This window comes from Cuculus canorus, chromosome 1, assembly GCF_017976375.1.
Source record: "Cuculus canorus isolate bCucCan1 chromosome 1, bCucCan1.pri, whole genome shotgun sequence".
Taxonomy (NCBI): domain Eukaryota; kingdom Metazoa; phylum Chordata; class Aves; order Cuculiformes; family Cuculidae; genus Cuculus; species Cuculus canorus.
The window spans coordinates 117,294,194-117,319,155 of NC_071401.1; the positions used below are offsets into that span (position 1 = coordinate 117,294,194).

A 24,962-nucleotide genomic window follows, 5' to 3' on the forward strand; every position below is an offset into this window, starting at 1 on the left:
AAGGACCTGAACAAGAAGTGGGGCTGTGTGGGCCTCCCGTACCAGGACAGGCTGAGAGAGTTGGGGTTGTTCAGCCTGGAGAAGAGAATGCTCTGAAGAGATCTTATAGCGAACTTCCAGTGCCTGAAGGGGCTACAGGAAAGCTGGGGAGGGACTTTCTACAAGGGCATGGAGCAATAGGACGAGGGAAACGGCTTTAAATTGGAAGAGGGAAGATGTAGACTAGAGATTGGGAAGAAATTCTTCACTCTGTGGGTGGTGAGGCACTGGCACAGGTTGCCCAGGGAGGTTGTGGCTGCCCCATCCCTGGAGGTGTTCAAGGCCGGGTTGGATGGGGCTCTGAGCAGCCTGGCCTGGTGGGAGGTGTCCCTGTCCAGGGCAGGGGGATTGGAACTGGATGATCTTTAAGCTCCCTTCCAACCTGAACTGTGCTATGATTCTATGTTGGTCCCACTTTACTCTGCACTGGTGCAACCCGACTTTGAGTGCTGAATGCAGTTTTGGGCATCAAAGTATAAAAAGGATGTGAAGCCACTGGAGAGGGTCCAGAGGAGGGCCACAAAGTTAGTGAAGGTTCTAGAGGGGAAGCCGTATGAGGAGCAGCTGAAGTCACTTGGTCCGTTCAGACTGTAGGAGACTGCGGGGAGACCTCATTGCAGTTTCGTGCTTCCTCACAAAGGAAGGAGGAGGAGTTGGATCTCTTCTCTCTGGTGACCAATGATAGGACCGGAGGGAATGGCAGGGAGATGTGCCAGCGAGGTTTGGGTTGGGTACTAGGAAAAGGTTCTTCACTCAGAGGGTGGTGGAGCACTGGAACAGCTCCCCAGAAAAGCAGTCATGGCACCAAGCCCGAGAATAATCCAGAAGCATTTGGGCAATGCCCTCAGACACATAGCGTGAATGTTAGGGTCGTCCTATGCAGCCTTTTTTTCCACTCTATATATATTATAAAGTCTAGCTATAGCAGCCTCATTTTCTTCAACCCTTCCTTGATGAACCATGCAGTGCATCAAATTCTCCTACAGACTCTTCAGTTCAAAGTGATACCCAAGACAAAACCATTTATTTAGTGTGCTAATGCCAGGAATAGGTTCATCTCTGTAATATAAGTTGACTGATGTTGTGGGTGGGGGCATAGAAGATAAAAACAATGACTAAACCTGTGGTCTTTTCACAGGAAATGGGTACAGCTATGCTATTTTCCACCACATATTACCATCCATCAATCATGGAATGGGATCCCCACTACTTTTCTCTATATATTTTTCAGTTATTACTGTAGCTAGTCTTCACAAAGACTTAATAATGACTCAGATGTGCTTTTCCAATCTCTAAAGTGGTAAGGTTTTGTGCATGAAGAGGCCACAAACTGATCACTGACCATCTAGCTCCACATCCTCTAGAAGGAGCCTTATGAAAGGTTGTTTGGTTTTAAATTATTAGAATGTCAGTGGCTTTGGTGAGGTGTTTCACTGCTACATCTAGACATCATAAGCCCCTAAAAACTAGAGCTGCAGCAGCTGTTACTCACCTTACATCCTCCCTGGTGTATTGCACCAGAAGCATTTGGTAATTATTTTTGAGATGAGTATGGAAAGATAGATAATGAAAAACAATTAATCTTTCCTTATTTCTTTTTTTTTTTCCATAATTATACTTAGTAAGGTGAAGTTATGCTGGGCCCTTGGCCCCGCTGTCCTTCCTTTACCTGCAAATAATCATCAACAGCACACCATATATTAGATAATGTATCCAGGATTACTGAACTGATAAATTTAACAAATAATGCATCAGACAGGACAGAGTCTCCAAAGAGCACAACCCATCCTGTTCCCTTTCTATACACATCTTCAACCCTTTTTGCCACATTGCCCCTGTATTGCTTCTCCAACCACTTTTCATTTACATAACCATGTCATGTTGTCCCCTAGCAGTTCCTAGAACAGTGAGAGTATCACTCTGACCTTGCACACAAGTTTGAGCATGTCCCCCGGTTTCAGGTATAGCAACAACTAAAGTATATTTGACTTGATTGCTTGTCTTTTGCTGATCTGGTGCTACTCAGACTCTTTTCACATCATCTAACACTTGCAAAGGCCCAGAGTTTTTACCAGAAAAATCCTCTTCCGTCTTCCTCAAGACATTCCCCAAAAGGTTCCAGTTTACCTACAGGCAACGTGCAGCTTTTCCACTGCTTTTCTGTGCTTGCAAATCTACTGCAGATCCTCAGTCAGGCAGCTGTGCTGTATTCCCCACTCCAAGGATAGGCAGGAGCACAGCTTCCCATTGCCCTCAGGTAGTTCTGTTCCTCTTTGGGAACCCTTTTCCCATTTCTCCATCAGACAATGGGTGTTGTCACAGCCATCCCAGCCAAAGGCTGCCTCGAGGAACATATTCAGCAAGTTTAATGTTTATGCTGCTACATCAGAGAAGGGAAAGCATCAGGCAACAATGAATATGAAAAAGTGGGTGAAAAAAACAAGGGAATGAACTCCACTCCGAGGAGCTAAGCACTACAAGACAGCTGATCTTGAAAACACGGGCTCCAATAGCACATGTGTTTGCTTAAATCTGAGGAGGCTGTGCAAGCTAATGATGGAAGGAAGAAGAGAGTTCAGGCTGCAGTTTCTCAGTGTCTCCTGTTTCTCCTCAGGTCCCATAGCCTCTCCACACAAACGCAGTGACAACCTCCTCGGCTCATTGCTTATGCAGTTCCCACACCAGAAAACATGCTGCAAGTTCTCAAGGGACTGGAAAACTTCAGCTGGTGTAACAAAAATGGACAGGAAGAAACATCACAAAGGCAGCTGCTTGAATGGCATTTAGTACTATACTGACAAAACAGCCTTGGCTCCTAGACTGCTGTTCCTTGCAATCCTGTATTGTTTGAGAATTTTTTAGGCTTTTGTAATGGTTTATTGCTTTCAGCCCAACACATAAGCCATTTCCATACAATGTGCACAGATTTCACATTTTCCAGTGCATCCTTCATGATGACAGGCTTCCCAGTTTTCACAAATTGTCCTGGAAGTCAAAGGCTGTAACTGGTTTCATTTGAGCATCCTGTACAGTTTTCTGCTATTTCTTACCTCGTTCAACGTTGTCTTGCACATACCAGAAAAAAAAAAAAAGCAAACAGGACCTTGGCAAGGAAAAAGGGGATAGAATTCACCAATCCCAAGGCCCTCACATTGACAAATTCTGACAGAAACAACTTGAGCCGTACCTGAAAGGTCCTAGCAATCCTCAAGAAGGGACAACAGGCATAATCATCAAGCACAGCATGTTGGCTCCATTGGTCTTGATGCTCCTAGACCAAGGAGAACACGGTGGATTGTTTGCAGTCACATGCACCATTCCAGATTCACAAGAACTTACAATGGAGTGTCACAAGTGACATGTCTGAAAATATCCTTATTTATAGGCAAAACCCATGCCAAGATTTAGACAGAAAGCAAGAATGGGCTCCATCAGTGACAAATAAAGTTGAGAAAGCCACATATTAAGAGCTGTTAAGACCCCTATGTGCTGTCCCAGTTAGGCCAAAGTAAACTTCCTTCTACTTATATGGCAGGTGGATGCATTATATGGCCACAGAGCCTTCACAAATGCAGTACTATGGCTTGAAACCAGTGAGGTACTGATGCAAGCTCTATTTGAGCATAGTGGCTTGTGCATTTGCAACTGTATCAAACTCAGCCCTTAGGGTATGTAAGGATTTCAGCCCATAAAATTAAAAGAAACTATTTCCATTTAAACAAAATTGGTTCCATCCACTAGACAAATTTATCCATTTATTTTCCATCTGTAGGCAAATATTTTTATGTCAAACATGAATCAAACACAGGGACAAGAGGGACCTTCAGCCCAAGCTCCTCAAGTGTTACGGTTACTACCACTATAATATAAAGCATTTAAACTTAATAGTACAAATTTAAGGTCTTAACTACTCCAAGAGAAACAGCACTGCTCTTCCCTTTTAAGATTTGAAGTCACCGTAGCTGCATCCATTTCCATCTTTCAAATATCTTCACAGAAGAGTCTCACTTAAAAACCTCAGCTAATTTCTTCAGTGTAATGAAGTAGAAACACACAGTAAAGAGATAAAAAATGCCCACTAACCTCCATGTGTGAAATAAGAGGTAAGCAAAACAAAGTTATTTGGGGGGAATTTTTGTTTGTTTGTTTTACTTTTAGGGTGACAGTCCTGCATTAAAACATGACTTTCAAATATGGCTGAGCTCCTGGACTGTTTGTCTCTTAAAGCCTGAAAGACGTTAAGTTAGTATTCATCTTTTTAAGCCCACAGCAGGTAACTGAGCAAACCGAAATAGTAGGAGAGGGAATAACAGTTGTATTTCTCTTGATAAGCGCATAGCCTTAGTTCTCTTTCTAGAAAGCTCTATGCAGAATACTGCCACATATTTCATTTAAACAAAGTAGAGAATTAAAAACATGAAAGAGAGGGGCAGTGACAGAAACAAAGGGCTGCAAGTCATGAATACCTATTTCAGTGACATCTGCTAATCAATTGGTGTATAAATTTGAGTACCCTACCACACACTTACTGTCTTCAACACTGAAACAGTGGGCCATCAGATGCCTCAGCTGTACCAAGTCGTGAATGCTAATGCTTACCTTGTCATCAGTGGTTTTGTACTTTAATCTTTTTGTCTCCAAGAGAGCCCTCGAAGCATAAGAGAATGACTACTAGCCGTTAAGGATCAAGTACAAATTAACACTTTCAATAAACGTACAAATAATTTATTTAAAATTCAAAACTCAGAGGTACAAACAAAATATTTAAGAAACAATAAATCCAGAAGTGTAAATACTTATAGAAAATATATGAACTGTACCAATTTAACCACCCACCATTCTTCACAGAAAACAGTGAGAAGTAGAAAGACAAATCAATGCCCAATTGCTCTTTTTGCAGATTCTAGTTTAGAGGTAGACTACTACTGTGAAAGGCTCAACAAAATTTAGTTCAATAGAATTATGCTACAAGTGAATTTGGCCCACACAGTTATAAGTGTCATGAAGACACAAGTTTCTTTTTGAGAGTTCTTAAATAATAAAATTTGGCTTGGCACTTTCCAAGAGATAAAGCACCTTTCCTGGTAAATACTGTTCTATGCTTTTGCACGTAAAGGATTCTGTGCTTCTTCCATTACTGACATAAAGAACGTATTTAAAAATGTAAGGTCTCAGCTTTTTGACAGGCATATAGAAAACAAGTGCTTTTTCAGTAACTTGTTCTAGAAAGCCAAACTGGGGAAAAAAAACCCTGTAACTAATTAAAGAAGACTTACTGAAAGACTTCATGAATATTTGATTCTTATTTATTTGGGTGGCACAGTCCTCAAGGGAGGAAAAAAAAAGCACTAATACAACAGGAAAAAAGTCTCTTTTCCACTAGCTAAAGCAAGGGAACTGACCAGTTTTTACATTTTGTCTTCAGTTAATCTCCACTAAATGCTATAATCCTATCCTCTCAGGAAAAATGTCTACTTGTGCAAGACTCGTTATAACTTTAAGTCCAGTAAAAAGTACCCACGTAATCCCAAAGGAATGTATCTCCCATTTTTGTTCATCAAACAACCTACTACAAGTAGAATTTAAGACTGGAGTTCTTCAGACAATATATACAAATTCATAAAAACCAGGAACAACTTGCGAGCTGAGTTCTATACAACATTATTCAGGAAAATAGCAAACTTGTTTATATACAGACAGACTGGCTGCTAAGTGTATTATTTAAATTGCTGCATGCAAATAGTATAATCTATGGCTGTTTAAGGAACTTAACTATAAACAAACAGGTTCTGCGACTCAGTTTAACAAAGACTCTCAAGTATTTGCTGAAAGATAAATTTGTCTTTTAAAAACAAACTAAAGTCTGCAGTCTTAATGCTTTCTTGGTTTGTGATATAAGAACACTTTTGGAGATGTAAATATGATAAAATCCCAATTTAGACAGCCAGTTCACAAGGACTCAGCTGAAGCATGACTCTGCTTCTTCTAAGGAAATGAAGGCAGAGTTAAGCCAACGTTCGGTACCTCTTATAAATTCTATGCTTGCCACACATACTTTGTTTACAAAATAGCACCACACAGGAATAGTTACCATACCAAAAAAAAAACCAAACCCAAACCATTAAGAATTGCTGCATACAATCAGCAGTGAAATCTCTCGTTCATTTATATTACAGATTTAGGTACTAAAACCAGAGCAGTGACTATTAAGCTCAGTTCATGGAAAAAGGCAGAAACAGAAATTTACTTACTGTCATTAACGAGGCGTTCGTTGCCTTATATTTTTCTTTTGTAAAGACGTTATCTAACAGAGAGGAATCAATGCAATCCAAATACCTTAAAAGAGCCTTGAAGTACAGAATGCAAACAGACTTGCTTTCATGACACTCTTTTACCTTTCCAAATACCACATGAAACAATGTCTATCAAATATTACATACAGTAGAAAAAATGCATTCTTGATTACATGCAGGATTGAAATGTATTGAAATAAGCTAGAAAAATGATTGGGAGAAAATCAAAATACCAATCATAGAAGAGTTGGTGTTACAATCACAAATTAAACCTGAAAACGGATAAATTTCCACTTTTCCTTTTGTCCCTCTGTCTGTGGCAACAGAGTAATGTTTGCCACAGACTAGCTGAAAGGGTTTGCATATGCCAACCACATAATTTGGAGAAAAACTACTTGTGTCGAATGGTGTAACTATTTAGCCTGAGCTCTATTTAGCCAATTTTTCTGAAGCAAATTAAAGAAGTGCTTAAACTTTACTCACAGCAGAGCCGACAACATTGCCTGACACATATTTGTAATCTCTTCCATCAGCACTGGATGATCCAGCACAGGACAAACTACAACAGACAAGATTTTCCGTAATAAAGTACATTCTTCTGTTGAACGTGAAACCTTGCAAAAGGAAAATTATGAAGACCATAATATTAAATATGCAAAAATTTCAGACATAGATTTTCATCTATGAGGCTTTCCAATTCCTTTACGAAATTTCCATCATCTCCAAAGGAAAATGTGCATGCCTATCCAGGTAAAAGACCATTACATACCTAGTTAAGAAAACTTATAGAAACAAAGAAGAGTAAATGTTAAACTGCATGTTAAACTATGATATCTCTAGATCGCTATTGAGAGCTCAAAACTGACTGAATGAAGTCATTTTTAACTATACATCTAGTTTGATTCTTTATTTTTCCACTCTATCTCCCATTACGTCTTCCCCTGTATGTATTTTAGTTGTCAGGATGAAAATATTTTGTCTATATACAAACTAATTACATTTGACCCTGTAGAAACTAATCCAAAACTTCACTCTTTGCAATTTCTTTATATTTAGGTAGCTCATCTTCTACACATGCAAGATACTTTTCAGATCATCATGAAAAAAAATCTTTTATATTTCACAGCTTTCCCACAAGACTAAGATGAAGCTAATTATATGTTGGTACAAACTTGGATGGATCTTCACAAAATTGATTCTGGATATATGGGTTACAAGTTTAAAAAGCCAGCAGCTGACCTAGGCATTAGTTAAAAAAAAGTCTTTGTGTTGGCGTTTGCAAGCCCCAGTAACCGGGGCAACGTCAAGAAATGTCTAGGCCTTCCATGAAAAATTCAGCTTCATCTAGTTTCCCCTTCTGAGACCTCCAAAATTAAAGTTGTTTCTCCTCTTCCAAATTCTGCAGCAAAAAGTGACAATAAAACAAAATAGCAAAATATATATAGTCCCTCAGTGTCTACAGCTAGTGAAACATTTTTATCCAGACAGTGGTCTAATTTCTCCCAGTTTTTGCATATGCTAATACAGCACTCGGCCACAAAAGAGAACTTACTGTTTTACTACACCTAATAACTGCTTCCAGAGCATAAGGTCCAACCACTGTTTAACAAATCTCTCTCAAAACTCAAAGAGTCTCTTTAAAAGTTTTACACAATTTTTTTTGTTTGTTTTGTTTTTAATAACAGATTGTCAGTCAAAGAGCTAAATCTAATGAACTGTGGAGATCTCCCAGCAAGGCATACTTAAACACAAGTTGAGAACCTTTGGGACCAGGGTATGATCATGTAGCCTACACACCTCTTTGCGTGGTTAATTAGATGTTGCGATACGTTAATGCACCTGTACCACTTTCAATTCCCAGGCACACTCATGCTCTAAGACCTAATTATGAATATGGTTATGCTACAAGTGTGCTGTACCTAGACTAAAAGAGAACACATGAAGAATCTATCACCTCGGCTGTTTTGTTTTTTGTCTTTTTTTAAAATGCTGTCATGCATGCAAGGCACAGTCAAACATCAGCTTGACAGCAATGACAGCTCTTTGGAGAAGATAGTGCCCTAGAACTTATTTTTTTGGAGGGTGGGAAAAAAAGAGATAATGGCCACCCTGTACACAGAAGCAAGCTTTATTCTTCCAAGGTGAGCTTCACCACTGGATAGATGGCTGGTACAAGTCCAATACACCATTTATGTTCTAAATAAAGGCTATTTTGAGGCCTCAAGTGGATACTGGCCTCAGGCCAAACTCCTAAGTAGTGGTAAATTTCAGCTCAAACTAGACAAACAACCAAAGCTTTTATAAAAATTAAATTCATGGCAACATGGTCATTAGTCACTTTAAAACAGCACTAGTTGATTTTAAGGACACCATAGCACCAGAAGGTAACCTGCAGATTCAGAAAATACGCATGTGTCTCTATATCTAAGGAGTTAATACTAACACATTTGAAAAACTGGCCCTTCCAGTGCATATTGCAAAATGCAGTATTAGCAAACTGAATTGACCCCTAAAAGTCACAACAGCAACTTTTATTTTACTAGTGTCAATTAGAAATCGCATGGCAAAACAGATTTCCCTTGCCACTTTTATGGCATACTGAGATACCTGATCTTTTTCTGTTGAAAAACACCACAGCAATGGGTAGGCAAAATACAAACCCTACTGCTTGCCCAGGGTTCAAGTGGAAAGCACAGCCTAAGTAACTTAGCTCATTTGCCAACAGGGAAGAAATATAGCTTTTTATCCACATCTAATTAGAATGTCAAAACTGGACACGGGAAAACCAAAAAAACCCAAACCAAAAGAGATGCCAAGAAATAGTTTTAAGTCACGACATTTGCTTTTAACATTTATACCTGTAGACAGAAGTAGTTGTCATCCACCAAATACGTGTCACCACGTCTGCTGCTAGAACCCAGAAGTGCAGCCTTGGAAACTGTGTTCCCACATCACATGCCTTTTGGAAATTCTTATTTAGTAAAGGCTGCTATTGGTTCCATTTTGAGTCTTACCTGAGAAAGCAGAGAGATTCAAACTCAGGACAAACAAAGGTCAAAGTTTGTTTGAAGCTTCCTGAGGTCTGATTCCTGTTTTCAGTGCATACATAAGTGACTTTAGTCCTAGCCAGCAGCTTCATGTAAATGACAAACAGAAGTCACCAACTTGGACACTGGTTTCATGGAATGCATCTTTGAAACACTGATCAAACTACCCTTGTTGAAGTCAAAAGAAGTCTAAAAGGCAACTGCTTTCGTCTCTCTGATCAGGTTGTATCCATACACACATATGCTGCCTATATTGATGTGGTTTCATTCCGTAACATTTCCTTCTCTTTGCAAAGAACTCAGTCCTGCTTTTTAGAAAAAAATTCGAAGACTAATACATTCACTGAAGTGAATTTACAGCAAATACCACCCCCACAATACCCCTAATCTTCAGAATTAACTTAGTGGAAGCCAGTTATTAGGTTATCAGTTTTACATTTGAAAATAAAGTGCATAATGACCGTCACTGAGAACTTTGCTGATTTCAGATTAGCATAGTTAGTATCAGCCCTCAGCAACATCAATAAAATACTAATTAAACCATAAATTGTTAACACGAGTCAAAAATCTGAAAGAGCACACAGGAAAAATACGTTTTGTGTAAACAGGAAAAATAAAGTGAAATGGAATCCCTAGTCCTCTGTGGAACTGAGCCTACTATACAGCTATCCCAACATGCAGCATTTGAAATGAAGAATCACAGTCTGTTTGCTTCCCTTCTACTATTCCCGAATTCAGTTTGCAGCTTTCTGGTGTCTGACCCATTTCACCTCGGGCAGGGGAAGATGTATCCTGAAGGAGATCTACAGAGACAGCATCAGTTGAAGACTCTTGGCTTTCTGCTGAAACAGCGATTGGAGGCCAGCATCCCCCTGTTTCATCATTGCAATTTGATCCTTCATCAGCCTCTTCCAGCTGCTGAACAGATTTCAAATACTGTTGTATTAGTCTGTTGTCCTGCTCATTGCTAGAGCTCTCTTTACTTTGCCCAGATTCCCCATGGTCATCCTCTACATCTGAAGAATATGATGAAACAGAGTTGTCACACTGTTTGACAGTCTCCACTGAAAGAGAACTCTCCATTCTTTCTGTTAAGCTCTTTTCAGAGCTACACAAGTCACCACCGTGAGTCTGATCAGCCATGGAAGTATGAAAACCAGAATCTGGGAATCGTGACAAAGACTTTACCTGAAGAATATCGCTAGCTGGAACTAAGCAAGCAGCACTAACATCCGGTGGGGTTTCTTGCTCAAGAATGAATGATTGAATAGATGGTTCGGATGGACAGAAATTATTGGCTGAAAGGATCCCAGGTTGCCAAGTGGCACCTGAATTTTGTGTCACTGAAAGCTGCCATTGTTGAAGGGATTTAACCTGTAAAATATAGAAAAAATTTAATTATGAAATGCAATTAAGGAAGTACTTTGATTTGTCCAGCATTTCTTCCAATCACTAACAAAGTTCTACTATAAAATTTAAGGCCAAGTGAACTAACAAAAGGACTGCTATACCTTTAGGGAAAATACATTCTTCCCACTGTTAAATAAAGGCTTTTAAACCTAGATGCCCAACACTAACAGAGTACACAAGCCTTCCAGTTCAAATACTTGAAGAAAAAGGAATCTGCTCTTAAAAACAGAAAGGATGGGAAACCTTTATAAAACAACCCCTGCTTAGAAAACAGTCTTCTTTTTTGAAGAACAGCTTATTGAAAGCTGTATTGATAACATTTCTACGTTAGAAAAGAGTTGCTCACAAGCAACATAGCTTGACAGCATTTCACTTGCCCTGGGCATCTCACAGTCATCACTCTTCTTACTTATGCAAGGAGAGCTAAATAAACATAGCATTTCTTTCCTCCTTCTCACACCAGGCTATAATTTAGCCTTCTGTAAAAAAAAAAAAAAAAAAAAAAAAAATTATTGCAGTAATACTTCTGAAAGCTATTTTCCCCTGGAATACCAGTATAGCAAACAACACAGCAACTGGATTCTAACAGGCCACCCAAGTCATCATTGGAAAAAATGAACGATATTGACTGTCTCTTCAGGACCTCAGTAGGAAATAATGCCTTTCAAATTCATATGTAAGCAGAAAATTAAGATGACTAAAACTATTTACCTGGTTCCAAAGAAATCTGACAGCTTCTTCCTGTACAAGCCTCTGAATCTTATCTTCCTCTCTTTCTTGTCTTAGCCTGCAAGAACACACATACAAATTTATGCAGCTTAAATAAGAAATATTTGGGTAACAAGATCAATAAAAATACATAAAAATGCCTATTTATAGAACAGCACTCTTGAAAGATACAACAGAACCTAATATTAAGACATTACTGCGGTCTGGCTTTCCATCAATATCCAGCTGCTGACTTCAAGATTCTTTTTCAGTGTCACATTAAGATTCTGCTTCCTTTTGCTGCAGCACATTTACTGACTTGCTAATACTTTAAGTGTCTTTTACTAAACTGAACCAAAGATCTTCATTTTAGATAGATATGCTTCTTTTTCCCCGCACAAAAAAACCCAAATAGTGCTTCTAATTTTCAAATTATGTTCTCCCCAACTGCTATCACTTGGATGTAGGTATGATGTGTAAGGATTGAGAGTTCTTACAAGTTCAAAGGGCTCAATTTGATTCAAAGAACTTTCGTTGCTTGTGATAGTAAAGGAAGAGAGCCTGTCAGACCATCAGTTTCCAGGCTGATCCTGAATATCACCTAAATCTGCAATTTATATCTTACAAATTGAGGAACTTTGATAATCATCTCCTCCAAATGTGGATTCATAAGATAAATAAAACAGAACCAAGCATAGAATCACATTTTAAAATTGCATTGTGCAAGGCAGAGAGAATTCTTTTCACCAGTAACAGAGGAATGACTCTCAATATGGACACTTCATTCACAGACTCTGTAATTGCTAGGAGACAAGTGTAAAAAAAAAAACTGTCACCACACTTGACAATTTCTATTTTGATTATGCAGTGAAACATGCAAGTTCTGCTCACAGAGGAAAAGAAAAATTTATTCTAGCCCTACCCACTCACAGAAGGCACTTAAAGAGCATGAACAGCTGTGGGCATAATATGCTTACCTTACAGGAAGCGATCCTCTACTGTAATCACAGTTTTATATAGAATCATAGAATAAGTTGGATTGGAAGAGACCTTAAAGTTCAACTAGTTCCAAACCCCCTGCCCCTGGGCAACCTGTGCCAGTGCCTCGCCACTCTCACAGTGAAGAAATTCCTCCTTATATCTAGTCTAAATCTACTTTTCCAGCCTACGTTAGGGTGGTTGAAGTCCTCGAGTAGGATGAGAGCTTGCGAACATTAAGCCTCCTGTAGCTGGAGGAAGAAGGCCTGGTTTCCCTTGGTCAGGTGGCCTGTAGTATACACCAACCACAAGGTTCCCATTGGTTCCTCAGTCTTTTATTCTGACCCACAAGCTTTCAATCTGTTCGTGACTACTCTGCAATGACAGGTCTTCATATTCTATCCCTTTCCTGACAGAAAGCAATGCCTCCACTCCTCCTTCCTGGTCTGTCTCTTCTGAACAGCCTGTAGCCATCGATAGCCACACTCCAGTCATGGGATTCGTCCCACCAAGTTTCTCTCTACTTCCTCCAGCTCTGCCACCAGGCTGAGGAGGTAGTCCACCTGCTCTCACTTTATGCAGCCATTGTCCTTGCTGCCCTCTGTTTCCAGTGCAAGCTAGTGGCACTGTATGCAGCCTGAGACCTGGATAGCTGCATGCTTTCCTGGGAGCTCAGTCTGGACTGACACGTCCCTTCTGGCAGGTGGAGAGGATGCAGCCATTCGCTGGGTAGACCACATGGCTGGGCTCCCTTTCACCAACAGAGCTTACGTCTTGTGAATGGAGACTGCGCCCTGCCTGCGCACCTTGCCTACGTGAACTGATCTCACAAACTATTTGAGCACGCCCCTCTGATGAGGCCCACCCCTGTTTGTGCACTCCTGTTCATAGCGCTCTGAGTCGTGGTGCTCCCTGGAGACCATTTAAATCTCCCGCTGCTGCTTCCAGGACCCTCTTGCATCAGCCGCCACATACAAGCCTCCACTTCCAAGAGTTTGAACCTGCCCACTAGGCTCCCTCCAGGCTTCCTGGAGTTCCCTCGGTCTGGCAACCACCCCTTCATTTCGATCTAGTGCCTGGCTGCAGCACTTACCTATATGCCACCAAACTGCATCGGTATTACTGATGCTAGGTTCTACTCTGTGTAGACATAATACCTGTTTATAACGGTTCTGAAATATCCTGGAATGATGGTTATATTCATTCAGATTTGAAAACATACCGCATAACCTCAACTTACTTTTCTATTTCATCACTTAAGCAAATTATATGCTCCTGCATTCTGTTTAGCCGAATTTCATAACGCACTTCCTTGGCTCGGGGATGGTAGTTCCTTGTGTAAAATCCTCTCCAGCAGGCCTGAAGCTTAGTAGCTGCTTTAGTCATTCTTTCCAGTTCAGCTGCGACAACAGTTAAAGAATCGGAACTTTCTCCTGCCATCTGGTCAGGACAGAGAGTCATAACTCCTGATTCAGCACCTGCTGAGGTGCTGGGCTGACTATGAAGAATCCGGTCTTCAGAGGATGCTGAACTATCACCAGTATTAGCAGTCAGGCTAGATGTTACTGGATCAGTAGAAGGCAACAGCATACTCTCTTTGACGTTCTCTTGAGTTCTCTCACTTTCCACTCCTCTGTTACAGTCCTCTCTTGTAATACATAAAGTTTCTTGCTTATTAGCTATTTCCCCACTATTAACATCTCTCACACATTCAAATACTGTATCATCGGCATCTTCCAGGCTCAAATTGATTCCATGTAGCTTCAGGTCTGAAGTAGGAGACACCGGAGACAACCCTGAAGCAACTGGCATGAAAGTAGACTCTGAGGATAAAAGGCTGCTGTTTAGTTTGTCTTCATCAACCTGTATATCTTCAAGGTATAGCTCCTTTTGAAAACTTCTTTCAGGAAGAAAAGTGTTCTTTACTGCATAGGAATGATCGTCATTTACACTTGGTCCAACCCAAGAATTCTTCTGGATGATAGGCTCTAGATAGGCAGAAAGTCATATTCAAAAGTGTCATAATATTTCAGTAACACATCTTCATTTAATTCATGGAGATTGACAAATTGTTTTAGACAGTTAAAACTCGTGTGTCTAAGAAGATCTAACATGCTACTTATATAGAAATAATGCTTATTACAGTAAGGACAGTAACTACGTATCACAGTAATATTCCCAAACTTTGCAAATATTGGGTACTGTAAATTGCATTAACTGCCTCCCCCTGGAGAAGTTACACTTTTATACGATGGAACAGTCTAACTAATAACTCTTCAGTTTACTGGATTGTGTTTTTCACCTAACAATCTCACTAGCATTTTAAGACAAGACTAAGTATGGAATGCATTTCCAGAAAACAAAGTTATATATAATCTCCAAAATAAAACAGAATAAAATAAAACCAGAGCCTTGCTCTGAAATTCTCTCCACAAAGTTATCCATGTTTTAAAAAAAAAATATTTCCACGGGTTGGATCATAGGTGCCAATTAGCTTCTTACCACTTTCAAGAACTATCTGTGGCGGCTGGGCTGGACTGCTGTGTTCATAAGCAACTGGCAGGGTTTTGTTAGGAGTAGAAGACGCAGGAGCTCCTTCATTTTGGTTCTGATGCATCAACTGCCTCTGGTGGAGCCTAAGCACAGAGTTTGAACAGATTTTATATTTCTTCTGGATTTTTTGGTACAGAAGACATCTAAAAGAAACTATGAACTACTTTAAAGGAAACAAGTGATCAAACCATTCTAAACGAGGTTAGTTATGCAGATCCCTACACCTACAAGACTAGGACAGGACTACTCACAAAGTAAGGGATTGCACAGACCGCTCCCGTTTCCCTTCCTCCTGCCCATTTTTCTTCATTACTTGTACATGTATCAATGAAAAAAAAAAAAAAAAAAGAAAGAAGAGAATCCAATATGCAATTCAGACTACAGACTGAAAACCACTAAGTATTTCCAGGTACAAGGAATGTGTGCAAATATTTTAAGTGTCTATGGCAGGGTACATTATGCTTGCATGTGTAGAGCAGTTCAAGAATTGAAGGGAGTGTCTTTTACAATCGGAAATCACTGTATAAAGGAAAAGGTGGCCCTGTTACTAGAAGGACAAAATCCTGGCACAAATAAATGAATACTGCAACAAAAAAAAAAAAAAATCATCCTTTACAAACTGAGAAAGTGCACAGGTTGTTTCAGCCCAGCTAAATTCAAAGATCATGAGACAGAGGTCAAACTGCCTTATAAATCATATATGTATGTGCATGCATACATATATTTATGGGCAGGGGTTTGTTTTATTTTGGGGGTTTGTTTTCTTTTGTGAGGATTTTAGTGGGTTTTTTTTGTTTTGTTTGTTGGCTTTTTTTTAATTTATAAAGAGCTATGTCTTGTAAGCCAACTTCCCGAATTTTTCCCAGAAACATCATGTGAATGTCAAGAGCACTGGCTATAAATTCCAATGTCAATAAGCTTTTATTGGACCTTATCCTCTAAAAGGGACCAAATATTTCTATAATTTCCTCCTGGAGATAATCCATGCTAACAGAGTATAGAGTAGCTCCTTCCAGATGCTCCCAAGTTTCCAGACCCTTTGATGAGATGCTGCCCTCCTGCTTAACTCAACGCTTTTGTTGCCCAAGGTTTTGCCCATACTATGCCACTTACATAGCCTGCTCCTTAGAGCAGAGTATTCTGCTCTCATCTTTCTGAGAAAAAAAAAAAGTTTGTCAATAGGTCCTGAGGAATAGGAATACCCATTTTGTTACATTTGCTGGCTTTTCATCCAAATTGGTTCACCTTTTCATGGGAGGAAAACGTACCATGGTAGCTCATCTACCAGAGTAAAACAACTACTGCTGGCAGAATCAGCAAGCTATAGAGAGGTCTTTGATGACAGAAGCTGAATTGCCAGACACAAAGATCATCAAGTGCACGATGGGGAACAGCGTCCCTCCCTCAAAGGACAACCTTAACCTTAAGACCAAGAAAGAATAGGCTAAAAACAAACAAACAAAAAAAAGTGGCTAATACACCAATGTATCACAATAGCCTTTGTTTACAACTAGGACAAAAGCTAATCTAAGCTCCTTCTTGAGATTTTCCTCACTTTCTCAGTGGCAAAAAAAAAAAAATCTCAGTAGGTAGCTTGTTTATTTTAATCACTGTCCTAACACTAATCACCTTCACAGAGCACAGACTGAAAAATATAGAAAATTTATCTCTAGACAGCCCAGCAAGCAGGAAAAACACTCCTGCTGCTACTGTCTTGCCTCTCAATCTCCTCTAAGGAAACAGCCTGTACCTTCATTACTCTTCTCATCTCTAGCCCTCGTTATTGCTTTGAAACACGTATATGGAAATGTTATTATATCTAATACATGATTTTATATCTTATTATGTTCTCAATTAGATTCTTTAACAATAGAGAAACAAGAAGTTCTCACCTCTGCTTACTGAGTATTTTTTCCAGTTTGGCATCCTCTTCAGTCTGGAGACCGTATGTAGATATAAGAGGACAAACAGTAGCCAAGTACTGAACTAGCTGAACATGCTGCCCAGGTCGATATGATCTTCCTTTACCTTGACTGTAGAGCCATTCTGCTTTCAAACTGTTAGGAAGGGGGAAAATGGTTACCATTAACACCTAAAATAAAGCTCTCAACTCCCTTTAAATTGCTGTTCTTCTAGTGGGTACCTATGAGCTATTCTACAAATCTAATCAAGACTTGTAACGTGTGCAGTGCCCAGAGGAACTGGGAATTTAATTACCAGAATGATTAAAGTATTCCCTCACAAAAGCATCAATGACACAAAAAACCTCTGACCCACACTGTGCAGTCTCTGCTTTATCTGTGTGTAGTCTTTGAGCACCGAAAACACATTTGTATCAATGAATTTATCAGCAAAACCTTCACAGAAACAGAAGAGTTCACACAAATATGGAACAGGCAAAGAGAGCAAATCTTGCTGAAAATATTCAGCAACTGAAATCTGTTTTTAAATTAAATGCTCTTCAGCCTGAGAGCATTTACTATATCTGTATATAATAATATAACTAATACAAAAAAACATTAGTCACGAAAAAGTGTCTAGAATTCTTATGAACAACCTTCTGGGAAAGTCATAATATATTATGGTGAAACAGAAACAGAACTGTTTTATCTTTGATCAAAAAGGCAGCTTTTTATCTTAGTAATAGGGAAAAAAAAGAATGTCCTGGAATTCATTAATGTATTGGACTAGAATGTGTTTATAATGGATAATATTTATGCTTGGACTGTTCTGATGACAAGAACTACAAGAATACATTTCTACTGTCATACAGATTATCATAGTGTTATAATGACCAAAAAGATATAGTAACAAGTGATTAGAACAAAACAATATTTGACTAATTAAAACAAAAAATGCCAATTTGCACATGCAAATCAGGCCCTTTATAAAAGCACACATTTGAATTTCCCCCAGAATAATAGCTGACTGCTTCATTCTGCAAAGTCAAAGAGGCTGTAAGCTTGGAAGGGGTAACAGACCACTAATTGCTACCATGGTTTTGCTTTGTAGAAGTGCTACTGTGATTTCAGTAACAAAACAAAAGCTTAACTTCGTACTTCTACTTAAATGAAGTTGTACATAATTATTCCAGTGGTACAGGTAAAAAAACTTGGCAAAAGCAACAATGTTAATTTGCCTATATCTGGTACAGCCATTAGCAAGACAAGCAGCATTTCGGATCACTAACATTTTTTCAAATTTTTTATTGTTACATAAAAAAGCAATTTCAGCTTTACCAAACTTCATTAAATAATTTTGAAAATTTAATGCTATCACGTCACCTTTCCTTCTGAGAAATCACATATCCATCAAGAACTTTAAGGTTCAGACACCAGCTGACAATATACGGCCTGTAGTCAAAGGCAGGGACAGAAGGTGTGGCCATTACACAAGGATTGTTCATAACTGACAGCTGTTCCAATTGATGAAGACAGGCCAGGAAAGAAACCTTGAGAAAACAAGATGTATTTGTTAATCAAACAAAACCTGTTAAGTGCTTATGGAACATATCACATTTCACCTAACTACATATGGACATCTCACATAAAGTAACGTAATTACAAATACATTGAAAATCACATTTGCTTCTTGAACATGCATCCTCAAAGGACCATCTATCAACAACTGCCATTTTCGAATTAATTCCCCTGAAAGTACTACAGCCCTTAGACAGCATTAGCTTCCCTTAAAATGTGAGAATGGGGCTTTACATATAGAAAAATATAGTATTTCCATGATTCCAGTTCACTATAGCAGGCGCTAAGATTTTGACAAGAAAAACTGGCAAGCCAAAAAGCTGGAGAAACGCTGTCCTGTTTTGAAGAGAAATGTAGTACCAAAATACAATTTTTTGTCTAACATGGAAGTCCAAATGATGGCTGTTGCTTATAGCTTTAAAACAAACAAACAGACAAAAAGACAAAAATCACAGGCAGAGTATGTTTCTTTTATATTGTGTTTGAGAAATAGATAAAATAAGACATAAGCCCCGAAACATTCAGCTGCAAACAAAATTCATACTGCTGTTCTAAACATAGTAGCTGCAGAAACCTTCTGCAGCAGTTAATCAGTTCAGCTTTCAACTGTCAGACAACCATGAAAAGCTCTCTAAATATAGCCCTTGAAGTATACTTCTGACACTCTTGAATAACATAAAAGCATAAAATAAAAAAAGCAAAGTTTCTTTCAAGCATAAATTTTAAAAGGCATCACCTGACTTGCGCAGTTAATTCCAGCATAGTTACTACAAATAAACTATTAAAAACTACTGCTATCAACATGGGTTGTTTCAAAGAGCAGAGCCCATTTCCAGGTACATCCTCAAAAGAATTATCCAATTCTCAACTTTCAGTTTACCTAGAGACAAGCTGATATCTTCTATATCTTACCTCATTTAAGTCTCTGATTTCATTTTCTGCTAAAGAAAGAACAGTCAGATTCTGAGGTAGGCAAACAGGGGCAGTGCGAAGTGAAGTTATAATATTTCCATGTAGCAACAGAGTCTATAAAATAAAATTATGGTGATGAAATGTATGTTTGATTAAAACCCTCACATTTTTTGTTCAGGCAACACCTGCACAATACAGACAAAAGAAATACGATTTCTGGTATCAAAGTTAGTTTTGTTGATTTCAGCAATGGGAAACTAATGTTTATATTTTAGAGCAAAATAATCTCATTTTAAAATGCAGAACTGATGTATAGCCAGTTTCAAAACAATGTATCTGGAAACACTTTTTCTCTACAGTGTTCATGCTGAAAGAGTTAAAAAAGCTTTGTCTTGATTCAGGACATGAGACAAAAATCAAAAGCTATGAACAAGATCTCAGTGTTATTTTTACCAAAATCTCTAGTTAGAGAAAAGTCACTGCTACAGTTTCTGCAACTTGAAAACAGGAATTCTTACACACTTCCCTCTAGAAATTATAGTGATTAATTTTGATGTTTTAACAGCTTGTGTTTGAATAATGAATGAAAATTGCTGCCTTTTATTAAAGCAAAGGAAATTTCTTTCTGCAGAGAATGTAACAAAACCAGAAATAAAATAGCACCTACCTTCAGTGACGTAAGCTTGGAGAGATCGCCCAATTGAGCTATGTTATTGTCTGATAAATCAAGATGCTGAAGAGACACACAGCAGTTGATTTGTTCAATGGCCTACAACAATAAATAAGTCCATTACTCACAGTAACTCTCTTTTAGTCATTAAATAAAACCAGATATCAATAACTATAAAATTATTTTGAAAGCTACAAAAGAGCAGATAAGTAATCCAAAATAAACCCCATGTTTTTACACTGCCCCATTTTGAAGATGATAGTTCCCAAAACAGAAAAATAATTATATCCCTACTCTCACTACATTTTGTTATCAAACCTTTATTTTTTTTCCAAGACAATTATTGTGCAAAAGCTGCCCTGTTCTCTTTCAAAAAACAGTAAATGCAAAATGCCAATATTTGTTCCAATAAAGACCAGAAACATTCAGACTCCTTTGCAGCACTTTCCTAATTTTGACAATGCTGGATCTGGAAAACACAGAAAGACCAAATACTTCACCTTCAGGTTATTTCCTGCCAAGTTCAGCCATTCCAGGTGCACCAAATCCTTCAGCCCTTCCACATACCCAATACTATTATGAGGCAAGTTTAGCACACGAAGTTTAGTGAGTTTTGCTACACCCATCATTCGCACCAAACGATTGTTGGCTACAGAGAGCTGCAGATTGACACACAAATAAAAGAATCAGTTTTAGTTACAAAACTGCACAGACAGATCAGGCTTTTATTTTTAGTGGTTAAAAAAATCTAACCCAACAGGAACTTTTTCAATCTACACATTCCATTTACAAGCAAATAACACAGACAAAAAAAAGTGCAAGAGCCAGAAAATAAATTACTGATAAAAAGAAAGTAGTTTTCACAAGTCACTCTGCAATCTTAAGAGGAAATCCTGATAGAAATAGCTAAACAGAAGAGAATGAATGAGGAATCATGTCATATGAAAATAAGATCTTAAAATCAGATTTGCTAAATCTTTGTTCAAATTGCTACACCACTCCTGGTGCAAAATCATATTTACTGTCAATATAAAAGATACATCACATGATTCACAAAGAAGTCCTATGCTAACAGGACTGTAAATCATCAACTTTAGAAAGGTTAAGTCCTGCTCAAACACGCGCATAACAACCAAGCTGGCAGACTGGCAAAGGTTAGTTTGTTGTGGCAACAAATCCCACCTCTCCTGGTCCAGTGCATCTTGTCTCTAGAAGCTATCAGGTGACTTCAAGTCCATCTGGAGGCACTTTCAGTAATAGTTAACATGGACTTGTACAGCTTTGCCCTGGAGCATTTCATACTTTGATTCTTGCAAGCACCATACACAGGCTTAACATCGTTATCACTCATACCCTCATGAACTTAAGTGGACTGCTGCTAGTATTAAAATTAAAGATAAGCAATACTAACGTCAAGGCCTACATGAATTGATATGTTACCAAGACTACACAGATCCCTCCCACTTCACATTTATTTATTTGCTATTTCTACTTTATCCTAATCCACACAGTATTTTTGGGGTTTTTTTTTCCTTCTTGGAAACTAAGGCTACAAATCCTTTCCCTTTGTGAAGAGCTCTGATACCCAAATGGAGAGAAGAGTTCTGTATGTATGTCTGCATGTTTACAGTTGCACAGAGCAAAGATAAAACAAAGTTATTTTTCGTGTTACAGAGCTCAAGTATCCAAAAGCTAACAAGTATCAAAATTTGTGTTATCAATTATTTTTCGCATGTTCTTATGACACTCCACCATTAGGATTTATTTAGTTCATTTTTTAGTCACCTAGGTAACTAGCAAAACAGCCTCTCCCACTATCAACAGTAAAGCTACACTGAAAACAAAGCTTTCTATTTCAGTTAACTGTCATTTAGTTTCCTATGAAAACAGTAACTGCTAACTCACTTTAATTAAATAATATGGCCCTAAAGCAGAAGTACTGTAATCAGCATGACAGTACCATTATTTCATAGCAAATTCAAGACAAGTAACACTGACCTGCACCAGATTCCTGCATTTCTCCAAGTGTTCCAATTTAATTATCTGGTTTTTGTCCAGAATCAGAGTGTGAGTATCAGCATCACAGGGTAAAGTTGGACCCAGTTTTTGCAATCCTTGACCTGACCAGTTGACTACCAAGCCTAAGAAGAAAAAAGAGCAGAAAAAGGGCACCCCAAAGTCAACACTTTATATAGGAGTATATGTACTGAGAAAGCACGATAAGGCAAAACCCAGAAAAATCTATTTATCATAGATTTATCATAGTCTGCAAAAAACTAGACCAATGAATAAAAGCTTGCACTTTTTTCCCTTCTCTGTATCATTTCATTAACGGAACACACAATTAAAGTGGAACCACGCAAAATCTATAAAGCTGAAAGAAAAACATTTGCCATCTACAGGAAAGTTTAATTACTGGGTAACTATGGTGGCACCTGCTAATAATTTTCATACATTAGGCCTTTGTTGTGTGTTTTACATACAACCACCAATTTGAGTGTCTGCTCTTCTCTTACTATCTGCACAATAAATAACACTGTCTTTATCAGCACCATGTTCAAGAACAGCGTTCTTACCCTAAGATGCACTATACATTAAGTCTTACAGTTCGCAGGCTTTTAGGGTTTAGTCATGCTAAGGAAGCAGACAAACATTTTTGGTGTACCATTTTGCCAACCAGAGAATATGCTTTTCTAAGAAGCATCTCTGATAATATTACATTTCCATTGCTTCTCAATCCACAGCTACACAAAGCATGATGCAGAGCCAGCAGTACCAAAAACGGTCACACGCCTGCCTTTGGATGCTCAGGGAGAAAGTACTGAAAATTTTTCACCTGGCCATCTCTGCACTTTAACTAAAGAAAGAATTTTTGTACTTGCCTGTTAATCCAAAGAGACAGGCTTGAATCCATAATATAAAATTACAAGAGTAATCCTTTTGTTCATGCACATGAGGTGTCCCACTCAAATTTGGGCACACAGAATGCAGTTTTACAGATGTTTCTTATACTTCTCAAGCATTTAGTTATAAAAAGATTTTACTATTTGCTACTTAACACACACAACTGTTTGCAAATAGACTACATTTCTATGGCATCACCATCCCCCTTGTTTCTCTGCTGACCTAGATGTCCCTGGAGATGGTCTTGCTATAATTACTTATGTATCTTGGCACTATCTTGGTTGTCCGGGGGCATCCTTTATCCTTTGAGGGCAGCTTGAAGATTCAGAGAAGCAAAAGTCTCCATTTCAAGTAGGTCAGTCCTTCTCCTTGTGACAAGCTGGGGTCCTTAGTTTGCTTGTTAAAGCATAACTATTCAGTATACAGTGTGAAATATATATATATACACACACATATCTTAAGAAAGTTAATGTAGTCTCATACAATAAAAGGTTCATCGGTAAAATACAACGGGAACGAGACTTTTCCTAACAAACCCTCAGTACCAAGGAAAACATTTCAGAATTTGCTATTACTTGTTTGACAGCCATGCACATTAACAAACCTTTGAAGCTCACAATTTTTGCTCAGGACTCCGCTTGCTCTTAAGCCTTCAAATTCAGACTCGCATTATTATAATGCGATTTCCTTTCGGACAGAGGCAGGAAGCAAGAAACCATATCCTGGGCTGCATCAAAAGAAGCATGGCCAGCAGGGCAAGGGAGGTGATTCTGCCCCTCTATTCCTCTCTTGTGAGATCTCATCTGGAGTACTGTTCTGGAATCCTCAACACAAAGAGGATATGGAGCTGTTGGAACTGGTCCAGAGGAAGGTTACAAGGATGATCAGAGGGCTGGAGCACTTGCCATATGAGGACAGGCTGAGAAAGTTGGGCTTGTTCAGCCTGGAGAAGACTCCAAGGAGACCTTATATACACAACTTTCAATACCTGAAGGGGGCCTACAGGAAAACTGGGGAGGGACTATTCCTAAAGGCTTGTGGTGATAGGATGAGGGGGCACGAATATAAACTGAAGAGGGGCAGATTTAGACTAGATATTAGGAAGAATTTCTTCACTGTGAGGGTGGTGAGGCACTGGCACAGGTTGCCCAGGGAGGCTGTTCAAGGCCAGGCCAGATGGGGCCTTGAGCAGCCTGATCTAGTGGGAGGTGTCCCTGCCCATGGTAGACGGGGTGGACTAGATGATCCTTCCAACCCTAACTGTTCTATGATTCTACGAAACTGCACCATCACAGAAGCCGCTGTCTCCCAAGGCCTCTCTGCCCTCCACTGCAGGAAAAAGGGGCCTTATTTAAACTCCTGGCCTACCTCTCACAGGGCCGGGGGCAAACTCCGCCTCAGAGGCCCCAGCCCCGCTACGCGCCCCTCTCTCCATGCCCAGCGCCGAACCTTCTCCTCAGGGCGCGACCCCTCCCCCCCGCCTCGAAGACCGCAGAGGGCTTCGGGACTTGTAGTCCGAGCCCCGCGCCTCTCCCAATACCACCGTGCCCCTACGACTACAACTCCCAGGGTGCTCCGCGCGGCGCGCAGAGTAGACCCAAACAAACCCCCACCGGCTGCCGAGACCAGAACCTACACAGACACCGAACCTCGGCGCCTCCCATCTCCCAGCCCCCACCATCCTTACTGCCTCCAGTGTAGCCCTGCATACCTGCTCCAGCCGCTAAGGCAGCCTCAGATGCCGCCACCATCCCCGCCATGCTTCCCGCTTGCCAACGCTGCCCGGGAACGCGCCGGCCAGTGCCAATTGGCTGCTTTCCTTCACAACGGGACAGCCGTCTCTTTTATGGTCGGTGGGGTGGAAAGTCCCGCATATAGAGCTGCCTGGCAGGATTATAAGCGCAGAGCGAAACCACCAGCCAGCGTGAACGATCCCGCTGGATTTCTACCCCCCCAATCGCTGGGCGGG

At 39.5% G+C, this 24,962-nt stretch overlaps 1 protein-coding gene across 6 annotated transcripts; it reads right to left on the bottom strand.

The window, feature by feature from the left end:
* Nucleotides 1-2,502: 2,502 nt before the first annotated feature.
* On the bottom strand, nucleotides 2,503-24,950 carry CEP97 (centrosomal protein 97). 6 transcript variants are annotated; one of them, XR_008449741.1, is made up of 12 exons: nucleotides 24,362-24,441; nucleotides 22,088-22,230; nucleotides 20,590-20,748; nucleotides 20,087-20,188; nucleotides 19,420-19,533; nucleotides 18,313-18,479; nucleotides 16,921-17,085; nucleotides 14,978-15,111; nucleotides 13,716-14,463; nucleotides 11,501-11,576; nucleotides 3,227-10,753; nucleotides 2,503-2,764 (listed from the first exon to the last, which is right to left on the bottom strand). XR_008449741.1 is itself a non-coding variant. In XM_054065941.1 (12 exons), the coding sequence occupies exons 1-12, from the start codon at nucleotides 24,426-24,428 to the stop codon at nucleotides 9,305-9,307; spliced, it is 2,103 nt and encodes a 700-aa protein (XP_053921916.1). In that variant the 5' UTR covers nucleotides 24,429-24,441; the 3' UTR covers nucleotides 3,161-9,304. The 6 variants fall into 6 exon arrangements, 5 of the variants coding, with proteins under 5 accessions (XP_053921916.1, XP_053921896.1, XP_053921885.1 ...); XM_054065941.1 differs by lacking the exon at nucleotides 2,503-2,764 and having other exon boundaries at nucleotides 3,161-9,346; nucleotides 10,568-10,753; XM_054065921.1 differs by lacking the exon at nucleotides 2,503-2,764 and having other exon boundaries at nucleotides 3,161-9,346; nucleotides 10,150-10,753.
* Nucleotides 24,951-24,962: the final 12 nt, after the last annotated feature.